Genomic DNA, 22087 nt, shown 5'->3' with positions numbered 1-22087 from the left:
GAATTATATTATTCAAATTACATCTTGTATTAAATTTTCCTTGATCAAAGTGCATGATCTTACCCTGATAAATAATTGTGAACGAAAGGAATATGAGACAAATGTTGAAGAATAAAAAGTGTCAATACAAATATTGAGGATAATCAAAATAAAAGAAATAAAATTACTTAGTAATGAAATCAAAGCATAGGATAAAACATAGTTGGGAGGTCAATTTTTATTTTATTTTTTGAAAAAATTTCTTAGAAAAAAATCCTTATGAGATTGATTCATTCTCATGAAAATATAAATTTAAAAAATATAAATGAAAAGTAACATAATTTTTAACCAATAAGCATCAATTGTCTAGTTGTAGAAATGTATCCTACCAAGCTACTAAAGAGAATATTGAGGGTTGAACCCAAATGATGCATTTTATTATTTTGTATTTTTTAAATATAAAATCTCATGATTCACGAGGTCGTAATTTTCCGATTAAATATTCTTGACAAATAATATTTGAATAAAGTTTTTGGTGAAATTAAACCATGTGTTTGGCCCCAATTTTTCTCAAGAATATTTGACTATTTAAAAAATATGATTTATACACATAAATTTTAAAAATTATGGAAAAACTCATATATTTATATTATCATTTTATAATGAATATATTCCGTTAAAAATTACCTTATAATATAATTGATAACAATCAATAATAACAAAATAACAATATAGGCAAAATAATATATTAATTATGTGCTCAAATTTATCAATGATTCAGTCATAATTATAACTCATTAAACATAATTTTTTCTTTTTTTTAAAAAAAATTATTTATCACTTAAATTATAATTGAAACTTTTTCGGAAGAGATAGTAATAAATATTTGTAGAAATTAATAAATAATGAGTAACTTTTTACCAAGTTTTGACCTAGAACTAGCATTCTTGGGGAGTTTCTTCTTTGAATGACCCATGCATTATTCTCACTCATTTCTTGTGATGTAAAACTAAACTTACACTTCATATACTTTAATTTAATCAGCTCAGTTCAAAATCTTTCGACCGAAGAATTTGTCTCAATATTTTTAATTTATCATTAATTTTATTGTATGTCTCGTTAATCAATACTATATAAGTTATATGAAAATAATATATGTCATAATATATAGTAATTCGAAACACATTACATATAGGAAAAATTACATAAATTAATACATTTTAAAAAATAATTACTGATTTTAGCGATACTTTTTGTTTATTACCATTTATAGCAATGCTTTGTTAAATTTGTAATATGTATTAAAAGTGAATTATGTATGCAATATATATGAATTATAATTGTTTTTTGAAATATATTACGTTTGTTTGGTAAAAAAATTGTCACATTGTATTATAAGTGTATTAAAATGTCTGATAAATATATTATTTATTATTAAAATTTGTATTATATGTGAATAATAAATTGTTCTTTGTAATATGTATTAAACTTGTATTATAAATGAATTAAAAGTGATCAAGTGAGGTAAAAATATTATTGCTATAAATGGTAAATATTTTTTTATTATAGTACATTTATGTAAGTTTCCCTTACATATAGTATGAGAATTGATCCTTCATACAAAATTATGAAAGTGGTCCGATTCTCATTTCACTATCATCACTCAGGTCTTCATTCCATCATATTATAAAATATTCCTAATCACTCTAATATTGATTTAGAATTAAAATATTTGGTATAGTAAGAACTAATTAGAGATACTATTTTTTTAAAACCATTTAAAAAAAAAAGTTTGTACCTCTATTCTAGATCTGTAGTTAATATTTTGCAGTTTTTGGCATTGGTCTTTAACTAAACTTGTTTAGTTTAACATTTTGTTAGTGAATATTAAATTCCACAGATTAAATTAATGTTCCACAATTAATGCTAACCAACCTACAATAATTTGCTATGGTCATCAATTAGATATAGTAATACTAATAGAAAAATTGTATATAATAGCAAATCAATAACCTAAAATAAATGTAGTAGCTAGGGTTTGATTTAATTGTGTTTCATAGCAAACGTTTGCAAAAAATTGTCAGGCGTCTCTCTCCCAAATATCTCGCTCGCCACTCTCCTCCAATCTCTCGCTCGCTTCCTCACTTTTTATACAAACACAAGTGTATAAAAATTGTTTCTAATTGTATAAAGCAGAGAAAATTGTATAAATACATATATTTTTGTTCTCCTCTCTCCCCTCTTCTAGATCTCGCTCGCCACTCTCCCAAATCTGGCTCACCACCCTCGTCTTTCTCACTTATACAAACAGAAGCGAAATATATAAATTGCGTTTCTGTTTGTATAAAGCGTGAGAAAATTGTATATACACATGCAAGCACATATATTTTCGTCCTATACACTTATATTTATACAATAAAAATGCTCCCCTGCCCAGTTTGTTTTGCCTTTCTCTCTTTCTCGTTTTATACAATTTTCAAATTGTATCTAATTTCTCTCTTTCTCGTTTTTTACAATTCGATTCAATTGTATATTCCTTGTCAAGTCTCTTTTGTCTTTCTCTCTTTCTCATTTTATACCAATATAAATTGTATATAATCATTCTATACACTTATAATAATACAATTCGGTTTTATACAAATTCTCTGCCCAAGTATTTTTCTCTTTCTTGTTTTATACACTTCGTTTTATACAATTTGCTTCAACTGTATATGTATAGCGAATTATACAATTTTTATGTTTGCTATGGAACATAATTATGCAAACTTTGCTATAGCATACAAATATGATTCTTTTATTTGCTGTATATAAAAGTTCCCAATACTAATATATCACCTAATTATAGGAAGGTCATGATAACAAATATCTTTGTTTTTGTGACTAATACAAATAATCTTTTTATATGATTTCACTATTTTGAAAATAATTAAATTATATTTTTTAACCATATAAGAATTGGTTAAAAATAAAAAAAATACTCCTTCAAGTGTTTTTTTTCCTGACTTCGATAGAGTAATTAATACTTATTCATCTTCAATTCAGCGATTTTAAATTCGAACCCTATTAACTACGGAAATTTCCTGTATTAGAAGCGAACTCTATCGGATACGGGTTAGAAGCGCCGAAAAAAAGAAGGGTTGTTTCTTGACCTTTAGCCGAGTGAAATGCATATCAATTTTTGAGTGTTTTTTGCTACTTTGTATTTGTTTTTGATCTGTTTCACGGACTCAAATCAAATCTTGATTCTTTGGCATTTTCTCACAGTTCCATCTACCCCCAGAGAATCAGCTGAATCAAGAACTGATTTTTAGATTATGTTCTCTTGATTCTTTGAAATGGGAACTTGATTTTCAGTTTTCCAATTCAGATGTTTGTCTTCCTTAAGCTGGAAAACTTGAAAAAGGAAACCCCAGAATGGAGGAAGTTTAGCTGGTGTACCACCTAGTCCTATTGAACCTAGACAGAGGCTTTCTGTATTCACGTAAGTATCTAGCTAGTTCTCTACTTGTTGAATTTCCATTGATTTTGATTGAAGTTACTCTGCTGATTTGCTTACTTTTTGTCTTTGTTTACGTATCTGGGTGTGCTTATTTTGCTGTTTGAGCATTTGGGTCAAGATGGGTTTTTGGTTTTAGATTTGGGGAATGGAGTTGAGTACTGAAATTCCAGTGGAATCAAGTTCGTTTTTTTTTGCTTACTTTCATTTACTTCTGAGCATAATTTGGGGGAAATCAAAAGGGCGGGTTGGGTTTGGTTGTGCTAGTTTACGGATATTTTATTTGATAGAATTTTGCATCCAACTGTCACCCAGGTCAGAGTTTGGGGCATTGGGTATAGTATAAGTTCACTTCTTTTTGGGATGATACTGGTATGTGCTGTTAATTCTTGTGCTATAGGTAGATCTCGAAGCATTTAATATCATCGAAGTTTAATCGTAGAAATTACATAGCCTAAATGTGAAATGAAGAAGATATCTTGAAGAGACTATATGGCACTATTTTTTATCATCTCTGCTTCACCTAATTTGTGTCTGATAAGTATCTAGTCATAATAGATCACACCTTTTAGTTGTTCTGACAGCAGCCTGGGATGTGAGATAGTTATGCAACTGCTTCTGTTCTGCTTTTCTTGCATGACATCTCAGCTGATTGAGTTATTTTCTTCCATGTGTAGTCTCTATTTAGTTGTCTGACTGCTAGTATTTTCTGTTTTATCATTTTCTGTATGCTTGCTGACTTTATGGAAAATTTGGGTAATGAATACCTGCTCAACTGAGAAAAATATTTAAGTTAGGAGCCTTGTTGAGAGCTTGTATTCAAGGTGAAAATATAAGATGTAGCAATCTGGAAGTGCTTACATGATGTGCATTTTCAACTACTTTCTTTTGTTTCCTAATACCGAAATCCTATTCCTAATGAGTTTTACCTTACATTAGATGACTCCCAATCAATAATGATATGTGTTTAGATTAAGAGGAAGAGGATGTAATGGAAGGGTATCCTTTGTAATAAGTTTTTTTTCTTCCATTCTTTTTTTTCGAAACTGTAACATTTGTATTTCACAGAGTACTTAGGTTGTACTGAAAAACCATATTTACAAAAGCAGAAAGTAAGTATAATCTATCCAAAAACTGAACCAAATCTAAATGGATCCTAAAACATCTATGATTGACTCAGTTTCATTGGAGTAGACATTTGTACACCAAAAGCAGAACAACAAAATACACTTAAGCTTACTTCCTACAAGTTGTTGTTCCTATTCTCAGAACATCTCTCGTTTCTCTCCCTCCATATAGTCCACCAAATACTAGCAGGGATCATCCGCCATCTTTCTCTGTTTGTAGCCCTAACTCCAGCCATCTCCCGACCGAATAGAGTCTCATCAATCTTGCTAGGCAGACACCAAGATATGTCTCTGAGATTAAGGAAAATCTGCTACAGTTGCCCAGTGAAGTTGCAATGTAAGAAGAGATGTCTCACTGTCTCATTAGCCTTCCCACACAAGGAACATCTATTACATAGAGAGATTCCTCTCTTGGCCACATTATCCAATGTCAAGACTGCCATTTTGTACCTTGACAGTTGACTGGGTACTGAGAATGGGCCAAAATATTCGGATGGATTTCCAAAGGCTAATCCCATAGGGGGTATTTACCTCTTTGGTTACCCATTTATTTAGCTCCTCGTACTTTTGGTTGATCACCCTATACCATAGTGCTTGGTCCTCCTGATGATACCTCCATAACCATTTCATCTTAAGAGCTTTGCTATGGTTTTTAAGATTCTTGATACCTAATCCATCTTGCATCTTACTTATAATGATGTTCTTCCACTTGACTAAGTGAAAACCTTTTCTTTCCTTATTTCCTTGCCACAAGAAGTTTCTTCTAATTTTGTCCAACCTCTGAACTACTGACTCAGGAATATGGAAGATAGATAGTATATATGTAGGTAGAGCATCCAGAACAGAGAACAAAGTTTATCAGTGTTAATCTACCTCCCAAGGAGAGGTATTGTGATCTCCATCTGGCTAGTTTCTTTTCACATTTCTCCACTATTGGGTTCCAAATGTCTATGGCTCCAGACTTTGCCTCCAAAGGCATGCCCAAGTATACTGATGGCAGAGTACCTATCACTCCTCCCAAGGGTTGTGAGAGGTGCTCCATATTCGGAACCACATTAATTGGATACAAATGGCTTTTGTTCCAGTTTATATGTAGTCCAAATATGGCTTCAAAGTAGACTAGTATAAGTCTCAAAATCAGCAATTGCTCCTCCTCAGTCCCACAAAATACTAGTGTATCATCAGCATACTGTAGGTGTATGATCTCCATGCTATTCCCGCAACCTTACTGATTTCAGATCCTTGTATTCTTCCAGCTGTCTTGGCTATCTTCAACATATTGTTAAGCCCCTCCATAGCTATGATGAACAAGAAGGGTGATAAAGGATCCCCTTGCCTGACTCCTCTGCGTGCATTGAAGAAGCCTTCGGGAGACCCGTTGATGATTACTGAAAACTTAACAGTTGAAATACAAAACTCGATCCAACCGATCCATCTGCTACCAAATCCCATTTGTCTCAGCATACTTAGAATGAAATCCCAATTCACATGGTCATATGCTTTCTCAACATCAAGTTTGCATAATATACCAGGTTTCTTCTGGGACACTCTAGAATCAATTGCTTCATTAGCAATGAGCAATGCATCCATGATGTGTCTGCCTTTGATAAAAGCCATCTGTTTTTTGTGTACCAACTTATCCACAACTCTCTTCAACCTTCTCTATCAAAACCTTGGACATTAGCTTATAGAAGCTCCAATTAAGCTGATGGGTCTGAAGTTCTTGAGTTCCTTCGCTCCGATCTTCTTAGGAATCAATGCTATATAGGTTGCATTATAGCTCTTTTCAAACATCCCAGTTGAGTGAAAATTGTGAAAAGCCCCCATAATGTCATGCTTAATGATCTCCCAACATTTTAGAAAGAACCTCATTGTGTATCCATCAGGACCAGGGGCTTTGTCTATAGCACACTTTTTTAAACACTCAAGTACTTCTTGTTCCTTGAAATCTGCCTGCAATGCTTCATTTTCACCCTCTGTAATGGTAGGATGGTTGCTGATATTTCCAGAGGGTCTCCAATCTTCATGTTCTATATACAATTTTTTGTAGGAAGAAATAATTTCTTCTTTGATTCTATTTGGCTCTGTTATAGTCTCTCCCTGAACTTCCAGTTGATCAATATTGTTGCATCTCTTGTGGGCATTAGCTGTTTGGTGGAAGAACTTTGTATTCCTATCCCCTTCCTTGAGCCACAAAGCCCTCGATCTCTATCTCCAGGCCACTTCCTTATTCTTCAAACACCCCTCATACTCTATGAAAAGTGTGGCTTTTTTTTCTATCTCCTCCTCAGTTAACACTCTGTTGCTCTAATGTGATTCTAACTCAGCCATCTGATTGAGAAGGTTGTTCTTTTGCAATTTCAGATTACCTTGTTATTTCTGCTCCATTCTTTCAATTTCCCTTTGAGGGCTTTGAGTTTGCATGCTAAGATGTAATCTGGCTTCCTATAGAATTCGAAATCATTCCACCAAACCTTGATTCTATCAACAAATCCTTCTTGTGTCAGCCACCAATTTCCGAACTTAAAATAGGATTTAGATTGTTCCCAATGCCCACATAGCAAGGCTATAGGAACATGATCAGAAGTCACTGTTTGCATAGTAGTTTGCTTTATGTTGGAGAAAAGATTATTCCATTCTATTGAAACCATAATCCTGTCTATCCTGGATGCTGTGATATGGCTATCACCCTTGTACCAGGTATACCTTCCACCACTTAATTGCAGATCAATGAGGTTCACGTCTTCAATGCATTATGAGAACTCTGTCATTGCTGAGTATAACCTGTTGCATTCCTTTCTTTCAGAAGAAAATCTACAGACATTAAAGTCACCACAAACAGCCCATGGACCATCCATCAAGCCTCTTACATCAGCCAGTTCTTCCTATACAACCCTCCTCTCCACTTTATTATTCGGAGCATACACTCCGGTTATATGACATTCAAAATTGCTTGTCTGAGTAAGAACATCTGCAGGCTAATCTGAGGATGGTAGATAGGCAGTGATACGCAATCCATCTTGGATCTTTTCTCTGATGAAATGTCAGTCAATGTCAAAGTGTTTTGTTCTCTCATGTAACATAGAATTGGCTGCAATTTGTAATGCTGCAGTACTATCTGAATAAACAGGTACTGGTAGGGAGATGACAACACCTAACTCCTGAAACAAACCAACAGTCCAAACAACTTCTGCAACAGTTGAGGCCATGGCTCTGTACTCAGCCTCAGTTGAGCTTCTAGAGACTGTAACCTGCTTCTTGGACTTCCATGAGACAGGAGAATCTCCATATTTGATTAAGTATCTAGTGATTGACCTTCTGCTGTTGATACATGAACCCCAATCAGCATCACAAAACACCTGCAAATTATTTCCACCAGTAGATGACATTAGAATTCCTAGACCTGGTGCTGTCTTCAAATACCTCACCAATCTGAGTGCTGCATCCATATGTGAGGCCTTTGGTGCATGCATGAACTGACTCAAACATTGAACTGCAAATGATATGTCTGGCCTAGTGGTTGTGAGATACAACAACCTCCCAATCAACCTTTGATAGCTTGTAGGGTCTTCAAGGAGTGTATCAATATGTGCAGGATTTATGTGAGAATCAAACTCTGTGGTAGTGAGTTTTAGATTCAGCTCCATAGGTGTTGACACTGGTTTAGCACCTGATAGTCCCATGTCTGCTAATAACTCCAAAGTGTACTTCCTCTGATGTATAAGAATCCCAGCTTCACTTCTAGCAAACTCCAACCCAAGGAAGTACCTTAGTTCCCTTAGGTCTTTAATCTTGAATGCATGTTGCAAGACTGTCTTGGTTTCATGAATCATACTGTAATCACTTCCTGTCATCAGTAAATCATCTACATAAATCAATACAACCACCAGTTTATTTTCCTTCCTCTTAGTAAACAAAGAATAGTCTCTAGTGATCTGTATGAAGCCTGAATCAATCAAGGTAGTGGTGAGTTTAATGTTCCACTTTCTTGAAGCTTGTTTAAGACCATAGAGAGACTTCAACAATCTAGATGCTTGATCATTGCCTACCTTTGTATACACTTAAACTTGTATAAAATTGAACAAGTAGACACATTTGTGCTATATGACATGATACACATACAATGCCGTAAAAGACATAAATTGCCATGTAGGGTGTCATGCAGGACGAATGTGTCAATTTGTTCAATTTTATACAAGTTTAAGTGCCTACTTGTGCACACCCAAAGTTAAAGGTCATAGTTGTCAGCTGACGCCAAGTTAAATGTCATGTTTATGTATTATGCCTTTCATAATATAAATGTTGTTTATATAACAATATACTTCAATAAGGTATTCAGTATTTAAACCATATTGAATGCCAAAAAAATTTAAAATGTATATCATATACCATACCAAATATTATAATATCAAAATCACGATATCTAAAAATTTCGATATATACCATACCATGACCACTCCTACCCTTCAACAAACTAAATAGATCAAAGAAACTCTCTAATTTTGAGTGTGCAAAGACGTACGTAAATTTGGTATAGAGTTGATTAAGCATATATTTTACTTGGTGGCTCACATAAATTGTCACATTATGACGTGTGTATCTAATAATTCAATTTTATACCATATAAAATAGGAGGACATATGTATAATTATGCCAATAATCTATGATAGATTTATAGATTGTGTAAGGTGAGAAAAATGACCAAAATACCCCTATAGTGACTATCATTCAGCTAATACCTCTCTTACAGACCCAGTAGTTCATGTGTAGAGAGGTTGCGAAGACTTATAGGCCATAGACGAACTCCTTCAAATAATCTTTTTCTTCTACAATTCTCTCACATTCTCTCTTTCACTCTCTACTCTTGAGGGATTTTTTTATATAGAAGATTTCAGAACAAAGAAACAAAGCTCCCTTTTCTCTATCTTCATCTTTGTTGCCAAAGGTCAGTACCCTTTTCTCCTCACTCCCTTTTGCTCTTTTCATGTTTGTAAATTAGGGGTTTTTGCTTTTCTTGAATTGATCTATTCTGTTGTGTTCTGTATGTTATGGTAAACATGAAAAATCGAATTAGGGCAACAGATTTTGTATCTTTCTGTGACTCATTTTTTGTCTTTTTCTTTGTTTTTAGCTTGTGAGATTTGGGTGATTCGAGCTCGTGTATGTGAATTTAGCCGTTTTAGCTCAAATCTTCTGGGGTTAGGGTTTTTAGATCAAATCTTGTAAAGGGGTTAGCTTGTGTATATGGGGTTAGTTGTTTTAGTCCAAATCTTGTTAAGGGGTTAATTTGTTTATGTGAGGTTAGTTATTCTAGTCCAAATTTGGGAAACGGCTGAGGAAAACTTGATTCCTTGTTTCTGATATGTAAGTGAAAGTTCACGTTCACGTTCTTTTATACGCATATTGATGCTTGAAGAATGTTAAATTATGCTCGACATGTTAGCAAGTGGGAGGACAAATGATATTTAATTTAAGGGATCTTAATTTTAGGAAATGGGTTAAAATAGAGTGTAGTGGACATAGATATAGCGGACCCAAACTAGTTTAAGATTGATTTATGCTTGTTGTTGGTTGAATTTGTACTGTGGTTGGGACTTGGACAATTTAATTTGTTGGATAGTATTCTGGGGATTCTGCATATAGACTAGATCTGAAGCTTGATTACTGGAATGTGGGTAATTAGCTTTGTCAATTGCTCCTAATCTGTTTGCCGGAAGTGATGAACAATTGTTCTGGAGTTGTTTGCCCGAAGCATTAAATTCGTTCATTTATATGAGGAGTTCACTACTCTTCTCATATACTTCCAGATGAAGTGTGGCTAGTATTAAAAAGAAGAAGTATTGATTAAGAGCACTATTTGAAATACTCTAAGCTATAGCATGTCCTTATTGGCGGTACTGCCGTATTGGTGAGTTGTTGCTCTTGCTCAAAGGCTAGTAAAGTTACAAAAGATAGGAAAAGGGATTTGAAGTTTCTCTAAAGAGTAACTAGTGTTGTAGAGGAGGATCATGTCGGAGAATTACTGAGATCAGTCATGCAGCCTTATAGAGCAACTCTACAAAGGAGTGTAATGAAAGGGTGGGCAGGTTTGACATAGATATCAGATTTTAAGTAAATAAAGCCATAATTTTTTTTGTGTCAATAAACAAATTTTATTGATAGCAAAAATTAGCCAAGCACTAAGCTAGTGAACATTAAAAAGTGAGAGGTCCTCCTATACCAAAAAAAGATAGCCTTTTATTTGGAAATAAAGCCAGAAATTGTGAACTTCTGAAAATGGTGCAACTATATTCTTTTTTTTTGTAACACTTGTCTCTTTGTCATCAAATGTCTTGCCTACGAACGGTAGTACTTAGTCTTGTATGCCAGCAACATAGAGATTAAAATTTATTTGGACCTGAATTTCGAAAGGAATTTGCAGTGCTAGGTGATGGAAGAGCTCAACAAGGTGAAATAATCATTCTACAAGCAAAAAACATCACTTATCGATAATAACAGCCCAAATGAGAAGTGCGAGAGATGATATTTTCTCAATCCAAGTCTTTCTATAACATATTACTTGAAAGAGAACGAAGACTTCCCTTACACTTCAGTTGGGTTACCAGAGCTTCAAGAAATTCACCTTTCTTAACTTGATAAACTGCACGGAAAGTCATCTTTACTTCATCAATAAAAGATCTGCATGGAAAGCCATCCACACAGAAGAATGGAGGAGTAAAATTTATAAAAGTTGGTGTTTCATATGTAGGACTGCAGTAGAGAATGTTAATAATTGTTGCTTCATGGTTCGACACAAACATGTTATGGTGCATGGTGTGGAAGGTGTTTGAAATTGAATTGATGACATCAAAAATAGTTAGAGAGACTACTAGGGTGGATATTTAGAAGGACGAGGCTGAAAATGAGATTGTTGAAGTTAGCTCCTTTGTTTCATGTATCTTGGATAATATAAACAAGAACAAACAGAAGAGAATTTGAAGGAACTGAAAGACCCTTGTAAATAGTTTTGGGTGGGTATTTATTGGTGCATTGGCAAGTTCAGTTCCCTCATGGAATTTGATGGAAGACTTTCAATATAATTTGTGTTTGTTTAAGTTCACTGGTGTTATTGTTAATCATCCTTAATTAGGCAAGGCTTGAATGATATTATCGGTCATTTGCGCTTCACTGATGCACATTTGGATGGTTATATCGGTTCTGCTTCTTTCGACGTGATGACATGGTTGTTCACCATCAGAAGTAGCAGTAGCAGACTAGCTGTAGCATGCTGTATAAAGTCAAAGCTAGTAGAAGTTGGAGAGTCGGGATAACAAAAGAGGCAGAAGAGAAGAAAAGGAATATAAAAAGAAGAGGCCATTATTCAACACCAAAGTATTAGTCAAAAGAAATTTGGGTACGATTTTTTTACCAAGAATAACTTGGGGACGTTTTTACTATATGCGTCGGAGATTGTTGAATGTGAAACTAATAGACCCGTCATGACTTTTATTTTTGAGAATTAAAAAGGAATACCTGTCATGATTTGATTCATCAAGTGCAATAATTGACATAAATAAAGTTTATATTTAGCTGCTACTGAAAAGCCAAATGAGCCCGTTAATTATATAAGCATATATCCACTGGATGATTCAAGGTTCAATAGAAGTTCTTTGGTCAAATTGTCTTCAGAGATGAGTGCTGGAATCACATCTTATATTTAGGCTCGCAAAATGGTTGCATCTTCTATGGACGTGCATTAGCTGGCAACATCAGATATACATTTTAAGTGATGGCCTTAGGATGCAACATAACCTCTCACCAGTGTTCTATTCAGCTGCAACTGGTATTCTAGCCATTAAGTTGTCTTGTTGCCCTTAATAGCAGTCATAGGACTACTCTTGTAGTTTCTCGCTCTTCAATTTCTGTGACTATTTTCTATGTTGTGTAGTTTGTTTGTAGTATTATTTTGTTATAGAACTGTTAGTTACTATCTGTTATTTTTGTTACTATTTATTGTCCATACTCCATTGTACTTTCATTATGTCTTTTCCTAGACTCTCTGTCTTGAGAAGAGGATCTATTAGAATCAACCTCTCTACATCACTTCTGAGGTAGAGATGAGGTATGCGTACATACTGCCTTCTCCAGAACCCACTGTGTGGACTTCACTAGGTATGTTTTTAAGTTGTTTGTGACGAGTGTGAAGTCTGTCAACAAAATTTAAAGGATTGACAACCCCATTGATGCCTCATCCTGCTCAAAATACTTACTGCTTCCATTTTGTGGAAGGCCGTACATCGTTCAGTTCATAGAAAATTGGAAATTTTTGTGTCTGGTTCAGAACTTGTAGAAGAACCAAGTGATGCTGGACCATTAGCAACTGCGTTTTAAGTTTCCGACTCTCCTGAAGCCTAAGCAAAGTAAATTTAGTTAGGATAAAGAACCTTTCCAACAGTCAGAAGTGATTGACTATAATGATTTGGAGATATGAATAGAGTTGTTATCTTTAAGTGCTATAACATGAAATTTGTTCTGGTTCTTATTCTGTTAATGGCGGTAGTTGCTAGTTGTTTGTTGTGTTCTTGGATCACTAGTTTGTGTAGCTAATTTTGTTGGATATTCTTTCTCTCTTGGATTTATTGGGGATTGGTGTTGCTGTCCCTAATATTTTGGGGATCTTCGTGGAACATTTATTATCTTACTTTCTTATATCAATCAAACAAAAGAAATGTAGTTACTTTATTTTGGTCCTTCTATTTGTATGTATAGCAATTATTCTATTGCTGCTGTCTCTAGAGCTTGGGTCTAGTGGTAGGTGTGCAATACGTGACATTTTAGGTGCACCTGAGGGGTTTGAAGTCCTGCCGCAGGCAAACACCTGATATTTAAGTGAAGAGGAGTAGAGGGGGGACCCGTTATCCACCAAGTCTCAAATTGTTTGTCATTAGCTCTCAGGTTTTTTCTAGGTTGTAAAAAAATTATTGCATAGCTAGCAATAGAAAATAATACTAATATTGTATTGTTGAACCATGTTTAGAAAACCTATTGTTTTGTTGAAACACTTTTCTTTGGAGAACGGTAACTTGAGTTTTACTATATTAGAAAAGGTTTCTTCAACATGTGTGTTTTGTGTCTTTTAATTTAAATCTGGGGATTTCTTTGTCATTTTAGTACTTCACTATACCTTATGTGTCTTGTAAAGCTATATTGAATTGACACGTTATTATCATGTGTGTGTTGTTATTAATGTATGGTTTCATCTTTCCACTTCTCCCTTCACCGCTATGTATTCCTAGGAATCATAGAACCTCAAATCTTCTCTGTTTGTTTCCATCATTCATCCTGGGTAAGGCTCCTCCAAATTTCTTTGATGTTTTCCTAACATTTCCATTTTTTTCAGAACTATAATGGTTGGTTTTCCCATGGTTGTTGTAATTGTTAACCTTAAACAACTATGATGAGAAAAATGATCACTTATGTTTGAAGGTAGATTCAAAGTAGTCCCTTAGCTATGCAGTTATCAGTTTTAACTTCAACATCTGAGTATCTTCATATTTCCTTCTATTCTTATTTGGGTTTGTTGTTGATGTTCAATTCTGTTTGTGCTTTGGAGACCCCAATAATTTGAATCGTAGTGGCTTCAATTTTTTGTTTCCTTATTTTGTTTTTTCACCGCCTCCTTTTGCATTTTCTGGATGCTATTTTCTCTATTTTTTCAATTTCAATTTTTGTTTTGACTTTTGTTATTTGATACTTTTAGGTTCTGAAATTATTTTCACTTACAGTGTGAAGTTAACTATCGGCTGCTACTTCTGTCAGATTTTCAGCTACGGATATGTCATGTTTTCTTCCTCCCGTTGTTCCAATTTTTCTTTTTATCGTGCATTAGTTTTCTCTTTCTTGATTGAGTTGTAGATAATGGTTTGCTAATACTCGAGCGGAAGAGTGAGATCAAGAATTAAGGATCACTTTTTAAGTTAATTTCCTGTCATTTTGAGATTATGAAATTGGCATTTGGTGAACTGAATTGTTATTTTTTACACTCCAAATTTTGTGAAGTTCTCAAATATTATCTTATTGTCTCCTTTATTGTACATTTTTTGTCATTTTAGTTATTAGTTGAGGGTACAATTCATTACATTGTATCTAACTACAAGTGCATATTACATTCTTATGGGAATATTAAAATATAACATGTCTATTACATTGCTAGAAACAAGAAAATTTTGCACTTTTTATTACATCAGGCAAGATTACAATTCCCTTGCACCCTCATCACCTATGTGGTGTAGCAAAATCCAAATCACATATGCACCAAAATGATAATGAGCTCAGCTCATGAGGCGCTAGATGGGTATCTAGAATACCATGGAGACTGGACAGATTCAGCTTCAGAAATTTTAGCACCAAATGAAATATTAAAGTGTTTCAAGTAATGCAATGTCTACTAAAAGCATACAAGAAAAATCTTACCTGATAACCATCCATATTAGCTGCATTTAGACGACCACCCTCTTGTAGTAAGAGCTCAGCAACTTGCACTACTCCTCGAACAACACTCCAGTCCAATGTTGTTTGCCCTGTATGATCTGCAACATTTACATGTCATCCCTGCTGCCAAGCGCATCACCATCACTAGCCATCAATTCCCTACCAACCAAAAAGTTAAGGAATACTAAACACACAACTAAAGAATAGCAATCAACATAAAAGTCGATAATTCTGTCTTATTAATAGTACTTAATTCCTTTATTAGAATTATATAGACCTAGACATACCAAAGTGATTTCATACCGCTGATCCAACTAGTGGGATTGAAGGCAAGCTGAATTATTGATTCATTGATTGTTACTTGATACCGGGTACTTGTATGAATTTCTTTTGGGCTTTTTGCTTTCAACAACTATGTTCAGCTGGTTCTTGATCTAAAGTGGACGTGTTTGGGGAAATTTAAACAAAATAGGAGGTTACAAGTACCTTCTCTTAGAGACACTACTGAAAATTCATATTAGTGAGTTTGAAAATGTCAACTTTGATTTCTACATAAATTGACGACTTCAACTAACTTCATTAATGAATGGTAAGTCCTATAGGGATATAGTAGTGGTTTACCTGTAAGATCATTCCTATGAAGAATGAAATTCTTGGTTGTCTGGTTTGTTTTCCTTTGGTCAACCTACAAATGCATGTTGGAATGAAATAGTGTGGTAATGACTGACGTTGTTGCTCACTGCTTGAATAATGTCATTGTTCCATAATCGATGAGCTTTCGATCACCAAGGTTGAGCATCCTACTTTGATGATGTTCATTTTATTTGTGTATAGTTGACACTTCTTAAAAATCATATTTGCATGAATGATCAACCTTGCATTGATGTACATTCTCACAATAACATGAAGAGAGTGTTCTTCTATATACATACCTAAACTTTCAATTTCACCAATTACTGAACTTACTTTAATCTGCGTTCTTGCTATTTAAATCCCAAGGTTTAGGCTACAATGAATACAATTGTTATAAGTTTTAAAGGATGTAGGTGAATATAATAAGAGCAGATAGGTTCTATAAGGATTGGTGTATTGGAAGATTGAGTTGGATGATTTTGATTTTGAGTTGGATGACTCTGAAATTTTCTGTTGAAGCAGTTTTTGTTGACTGAGTTTTTCAGGTCTAGAGTTTCAGAAATTGAGAAAACAGTTAGGAGACCTCGAATGACTGCCACTTATAATAGTCTGATTAATTTGTATGGAAGGCCTGCAAATGTGTTTAATGAGATGTTGAAAATCTGATTTTGGACACTGTAACATTTAATACTATGATTTTTGTTTCTTTAAGTCATGGCTTCCTGAAAAAGGTGAAAGTTTTGGAGAACAAGATGGAGTAGGGAGGAATATTTCCTAACACTAAAACATACAACATCTTCCTGTTTCTTTATGCTAATGAAGGTAAGATTGATAGGATTCTTTGGTGGCACAAAAAGACAAGTACAATATGTGAAAAGCCGATGTTTATATATACATATATATATATATATATATATATGCTCATATTTAGCTCGTAAAAATATGTCAATGTAGCACGAGCCATTTCTGCCTAGTATTAAAGAAAACTAATACTTCTAGCAACTAGACTCAAAAATATACCTACTCTTGAGTGCAATTTCTGATTCTTAGCATAGACTTGTCTTGGCTGAGAGATCAATCAAGAGGTCACTACTGCATCAGATTGACTCTGTCAGTGTGTCGTTCCGTTACTCTCTCCTCTACATGTTTGTTTTTTCCCAATAAATCAATCAATTGATTAATACCAGCTTTAGAGGATATATCAGTTGTACGAATCCTTTATATCAATCACGTTCTATTAGGGCCCATTTGATTGTAGTACTCAATAATCGATATAAAATTAAACTTGAGGATCTGTACATTGACACTTGTAACACCAACATAAAGCTCTCTAACAAAAGTAAAAGCACCTGATAATCATTAAATCCAATGTATGTGTAATAACATCTTAATTTTGACTAATTGATATTGCCTTCATGTAACATTTTTTTCTTCTTTTTCTATTGTTGATTTGCAAGAGATTATAGCTCTATTGTCCCCTTTAGCATATTATATTACCACACCTATTGACAAGTGTATTTGGAACTTTACATAGGGATATGACACTATTTCATGGGATCTTCTCTCGTTTTCTCATTTATGTATGCTACTTGCATATTCATCTTGAGTTTCATATTTCTACAACACATATTCTGCATATTTTAAGTTTAGTGGTCAAACATTCACTCTTATCTGGAACTTGTATTTTATTTTGTTGTTATTCCATTTTTTTGAATTACGATAATCAATCTTCTATGGAAGTAATCCAGAAAGGGCGCATGATAGAATCTTATTTGTTACTGCTTTGAGGCTGCTTGATCCACTGAAATAGTAAAATCATGTCTATACTTTTCAGGTCTCCAAATATGCTTCATGAAAGAACATAAATATTGCTGATATTTTCTATCAAGGGCCACTATGGGTGAAAATGCAAAAAAGCGCAAGTCTTTGTGGGATGCTGAAGAAGAGAGTCCACCGAAATATGAGGAGTGGGGACCTCCAAAACCTGAAAATTCATGGCAGTCCAAAAGTAGATCAGGTTGGTCGTCTGGGGACAATGTTACAGGAACTGAAGATTTGAGGAAGGATAACTATCATTACAAGAGCATGTCTCCAGCTTTTGAAAGGCGGGAAAGGCGAAACAATAGCCACTCTCCAGATAATGGTCGGGCCCAGTCTCACAGGTCTGCTCACAATATTTGGTTTAATGATGCATCATACTCATCATTATCAAAAGATAATTGATTCCTTATTTGTAAAAGGTATTAGCTCTCAAGTAAGGTTGTTACTTGGGTTTGAGATGCATTTCATGTATCAAAATTTGCAAAGACAGAAGCTCTAGCTGGGGGGACGACACTACTTTACCTTCTTTTATATTTCAGTTTTACTTGCTCCTAAGTGTGTACAAGTTCATTTGATTTTCCATCATTCTTTTGGTGCTCTCTCCCTTTTACCTGATCTCCCCTTTGGGTTGAGGGGGAAGGGAAGAGGGTATTGGGCTAGAAGACATGGTTGATCACACTTCTACTAATATGTTGTGGTTTGTTTGTTTTTCATTTGATAGATACGTCGGCAGAGCCAGGAGCAGGAGCCGGGGAAGGGGAGAAGGTAGGAGCAGGAGTCGCAGCAGGGGACGGGACAAGTTTAGGACCAGGAGCAGAAGCAGGAGCCGGGACAGGGGTAGTATGAGAGTTCAGAATAGGAGTCGTAGTCCTCATAATACTAAACGTGATCCATATGCATCAGGTGATAGAAGAGCTAGCCTTCATACATCTTCCCATGTATGCAGAAATTTTGCAGCGGGGAATTGTAGGAGAGGCAGTGATTGCAGGTTCATTCATCTAGATTCTGCCAGTCATAGGGATGAAGGTCATTCAGAGGACAACTTGTCAGAAAGATTGGGTAGTCGACCTGAGCGTGGGCATATCTCAAGGTATAATGATAGTGAAGGTCCTGGGTACCAATCAAGGGACATGCTTCCTGATATGCATCATTTGGAGGATGAGCTGAACAGAAATCGGAGTAGAGGTACAATTACTTGCAGGAATTTTGTGAAAAGCAACTGTCGCTGGGGTGCATCATGCAGATTTTCTCATGATGGTGCCTCAGGTGATAACTATGACAAGGGCACTCGGAGTACATCCTTTGATCATGGTCAGGACAATCAAGCAACCAGAACCGGGAAATCACTTTGTGAGTACTTTGCTGCAGGAAAGTGCTACAAGGATAATTGTGAATTCTCTCACGATGCCACATCAAGAAATCATGAAATTAGGCCCTTAGATGACATTGGTGAGCAAGTACATCAAATGGAATCCTGTCCAGCATCTATGATAAAGAAATTAGAGGAAGGACTGCAAGAAGCCCAACTACAAAGTGTCTTAAATCCCTCTGGTCCTTCTGGAATGCTACCTTCAAATCCCATTTCTTCACTTGTTCATGCTCTATATGGTCAGACCAATCCTGAGATGAGGGTTCTAGATAACTATCATCCTCCAGATGGCTTAGAGCTGAATACATCTGGCAACTTTAAGTTGCCCCCGGACAATTCATTCTATTTGGATAGAGATAGTATTAAGGTTCCCATGGACCAAGTGATTCAAACATCTACTGTTGATCCTGAACTTGGAAATAATGATCAAATTGATGAAGTGAAGCAGCAGGAGAATGAATTAGTTGAAGTTGATGGAAAGGATAAATTAGCTCCGGGGGAGTCCAAGGATGTGCAAGAAAATGATCATCCAGGAGCTATGAATCTGCATGGAAAGGTTGAGGAGGGAAGCGGTAACAAAGATGAAAAGGTGATGCGATTATTCAAAAACGCTCTAATAGAGTTCGTCAAGGAGATCCTAAAACCCATTTGGAAAGAAGGTAAGATGAGCAGAGAAGTTCATAAAACAATTGTTAAGAAGGTGGTTGATAAGGTGACTGGTGCGATTCAAGGAGAACAAGTCCCTAAGACGCAAGAGAAGATAGAGCAATATCTGTCCCATTCAAAGCCTAAAATTACCAAACTTGTACAGGTGAGTTGCCTATTAAACCCTCCATTCCTCCAAAAAATGAAGTTTTATTAGACCTTCCTATCTGTATTACCATATTCTGTTTTTTCTCACATTGGGCTTAAAATGTTATTTTTTGTAAATATGGTTCGTTATTGTGCACAAATGAATAATATTACAGATAGGATGTGTGTTTCTGTCTTTCTCTTGGTTCTGCTCTAGCCCAGTTTTTTTATATGTTGCTTAAATGTTAACTTCCACTTATTATTCTCTTGACAGGCATATGTGGAGCGACTTCTGAAGAATGAAGCTTGAGGTGCCGGACTCCCCTTCTCTTCTGGAAAAATCAAATTCAATAAGGACTTGATTTTCCAACATGTACTGGAAGGTTTAGTTATGTTAGATGTCTTTGTTTGCTGAAATCACATATCCTCATAGTGTGATAGATTTGGTTTAGCAAGCTGTTTTCTGTTATTCCGACCATTTATTTTCCGATTTACCATGTTTGAGCATTATATGTAATTGGCCTTCCTTTCTTATAGATTCAATCACATGGTAGTTTCCTTTTTAAGTTGTGCTGATTTCTCAGTCTCCCTGCTTATTAGCTTGTCCGTTTTCTTGTTGAGTGATTGTAGTTTTAACTTCTTTATGATTTTATTAATGAGTACCTTGTTTGTCTGATACAATATTCTGGTGTGTTCCAGTCTTTTACTAGTTGGAGTTTTTAGTTCATTTTCTTTCCTTACTTTATAAATTACTTGAAAAAAAGGAAATTATCATAGACTTGAATTTGCCCCATATAGTGAAATTCATCTTGTAATTTGATGTATTGATTGTTGATTCCGTGACCAGGGACTTTGGTCCCTCTTTCGGTACTGAGCTTGAAGTAGCAATCAGGTATGTGGGTCAGTGTCAAAGGCACTGCAATGCGGGATGTGTGGTAGACACACATCACGGGATTTGATTCTTATTGTAATCGAGTCTGTTGTTTAAGTGGAGAAGGATGTCACGTGTTTGAATCTTGTTGTAAACGAAGTCTGATGTTTAAATGGAGAAGGATGACGGACGAGCTAAAAAAAGAGTAACGTTAAGGGGTCGTTTGGTACAAACATTGATAGTGTTGGGATTAGTAATGCATCGATTAGTAATGCAGGGATCATTTTTTGTCAAGTGTATGGTTCACTACTTTTCACTTAATTTTGTGTTTAATTTATAATTCTACAAAAAGATTCTTTCCTATTATACCTTCTGTTATTATGAGTGTTTATTTAATGTAATTGGGTCAAGTTAGATAATCACCGGGACTGGATAATTTTTTTTAAAGAATTATTTATTCGATTTAATTAGTTAAATCAAATATATATATATATATATATATATATATGTATATATATACACACACACACACACACACACACACACACACACACACACACACTAGGTAAATTATTCGTGCTACGCACGTGATTGAACTATGTTATTAAGCTCACAATTATCATTCGGTAATATTCAGATTTTCGATTTATACACTACATTGTCAAGATCATTTTATCTTAAGGGAATCCAAATCTTAAAAGTGCTATGATTTTTATATTTTGATTTTAATACAAAAATTATGAGTGATAGAGTTATATTAAGTATAAGAAATCTCCATGGAAATAGTCGGTCAGAAGTAATGGAACTTTCTAATTCGAAAAACTTAAATTAAACAACATCAGACGTTAAAGAAGAGACCAAAAAAGCCTCAAACAACAACACTCCCAAATAAAGTTCAACATCACGTCCATACAAGAACATATTTCACTGATTCAAATGGAGGACCTTCGGCTCCTTTCTTATGATCCTAAAATTGTTAGTATCATAATTTTTTTTCCTCATCGTTTCAGAATATTCATTACTATTGCTTAGGTTCATATCACCAGCCCAACTTATTTTGAATTAAACCATAGTTATGTTATGGTTATAATGTAATTATCAACCAAGCGGTAGGCTATATCATTCATAATTGGATATTCTAAACCAAAATTTTTACACATACTATATTAAAATCTCAAAGCATAATTTTCTGAGTGCTTGAACTCACAAATTTCCACAAATAATAATAAAGACAACCTTACTTTCCTAACAATCAAGAAGAAAAATGCATATTACTTAACATATTTTTCAAAAAGATAGTCTATCGGACTTTATCCAAATTTATAGTTCTCAAATTTAATTGAAAGAAGCCAAACGAAAGAGTTATTACTTCTTTATCAAAAAGCATTAAAAAAAAACTTGATAAGAAAGAGTTATCACTGCGGCAAAAATGTTCTTTAGAGACAATTATAAATGTCCCTCGAAAAAGTCCATAGCAATATTGAATGTAATGACAATTAATTAATGTAGGTAAAGACTATAGCACTCTT

At 34.6% G+C, this 22087-nt stretch overlaps 2 protein-coding genes across 4 annotated transcripts; one reads left to right on the top strand and one right to left on the bottom strand.

Moving 5' to 3' along the window:
* The first annotated feature begins 3030 nt into the window (after nt 1-3030).
* Nucleotides 3031-20368, top strand: LOC107017637 (zinc finger CCCH domain-containing protein 55-like). 3 transcript variants are annotated; one of them, XM_015217830.2, is made up of 5 exons: nt 3031-3460; nt 11024-11995; nt 17540-17867; nt 18248-19706; nt 19962-20368. In XM_015217830.2, exons 3-5 carry the CDS (start codon nt 17602-17604, stop codon nt 19995-19997), a joined length of 1761 nt encoding a protein of 586 aa, XP_015073316.1. In that variant the 5' UTR covers nt 3031-3460; nt 11024-11995; nt 17540-17601; the 3' UTR covers nt 19998-20368. The 3 variants fall into 3 exon arrangements, with proteins under 3 accessions (XP_015073316.1, XP_015073315.1, XP_015073317.1); XM_015217829.2 differs by lacking the exon at nt 11024-11995; XM_015217831.2 differs by lacking the exons at nt 3031-3460; nt 11024-11995 and adding an exon at nt 12030-12424.
* Nucleotides 7647-15224, bottom strand: LOC107016973 (uncharacterized mitochondrial protein AtMg00810-like). Its single transcript, XM_015217270.1, has 5 exons — nt 15212-15224; nt 15055-15170; nt 12852-12985; nt 11205-11280; nt 7647-8651 (listed from the first exon to the last, which is right to left on the bottom strand). Exons 1-5 carry the CDS (start codon nt 15222-15224, stop codon nt 7647-7649), a joined length of 1344 nt encoding a protein of 447 aa, XP_015072756.1.
* Nucleotides 20369-22087: the final 1719 nt, after the last annotated feature.

The sequence above is a fragment of the Solanum pennellii genome, chromosome 4, assembly GCF_001406875.1.
Source record: "Solanum pennellii chromosome 4, SPENNV200".
In the NCBI taxonomy this organism is placed as follows: Eukaryota; Viridiplantae; Streptophyta; class Magnoliopsida; order Solanales; family Solanaceae; genus Solanum; species Solanum pennellii.
Note: the sequence above shows the minus strand (reverse complement) of the source record. Positions and strands in the feature narration are given on the sequence as shown.

What these genes read in the sequence shown, in the direction of transcription:
- LOC107016973 (XM_015217270.1), bottom strand. An exon ending in CTAATATGGATGGTTATCAG is followed by an intron (nt 12,986 to 15,054) that starts GTAAGATTTTTC and finishes CTTAGGCTTCAG; the next exon opens with GAGAGTCGGAAACTTAAAAC. An exon ending in GTGAATTTCTTGAAGCTCTG is followed by an intron (nt 8,652 to 11,204) that starts GTAACCCAACTG and finishes GTGTATACAAAG; the next exon opens with GTAGGCAATGATCAAGCATC.
- LOC107017637 (XM_015217829.2), top strand. Translation starts at nt 17,602, where the DNA reads ATGGGTGAAAATGCAAAAAAGCGCAAGTCTTTGTGGGATGCTGAAGAA. An exon ending in GGTCGGGCCCAGTCTCACAG is followed by an intron (nt 17,868 to 18,247) that starts GTCTGCTCACAA and finishes TTCATTTGATAG; the next exon opens with ATACGTCGGCAGAGCCAGGA. An exon ending in AAATTACCAAACTTGTACAG is followed by an intron (nt 19,707 to 19,961) that starts GTGAGTTGCCTA and finishes TTCTCTTGACAG; the next exon opens with GCATATGTGGAGCGACTTCT.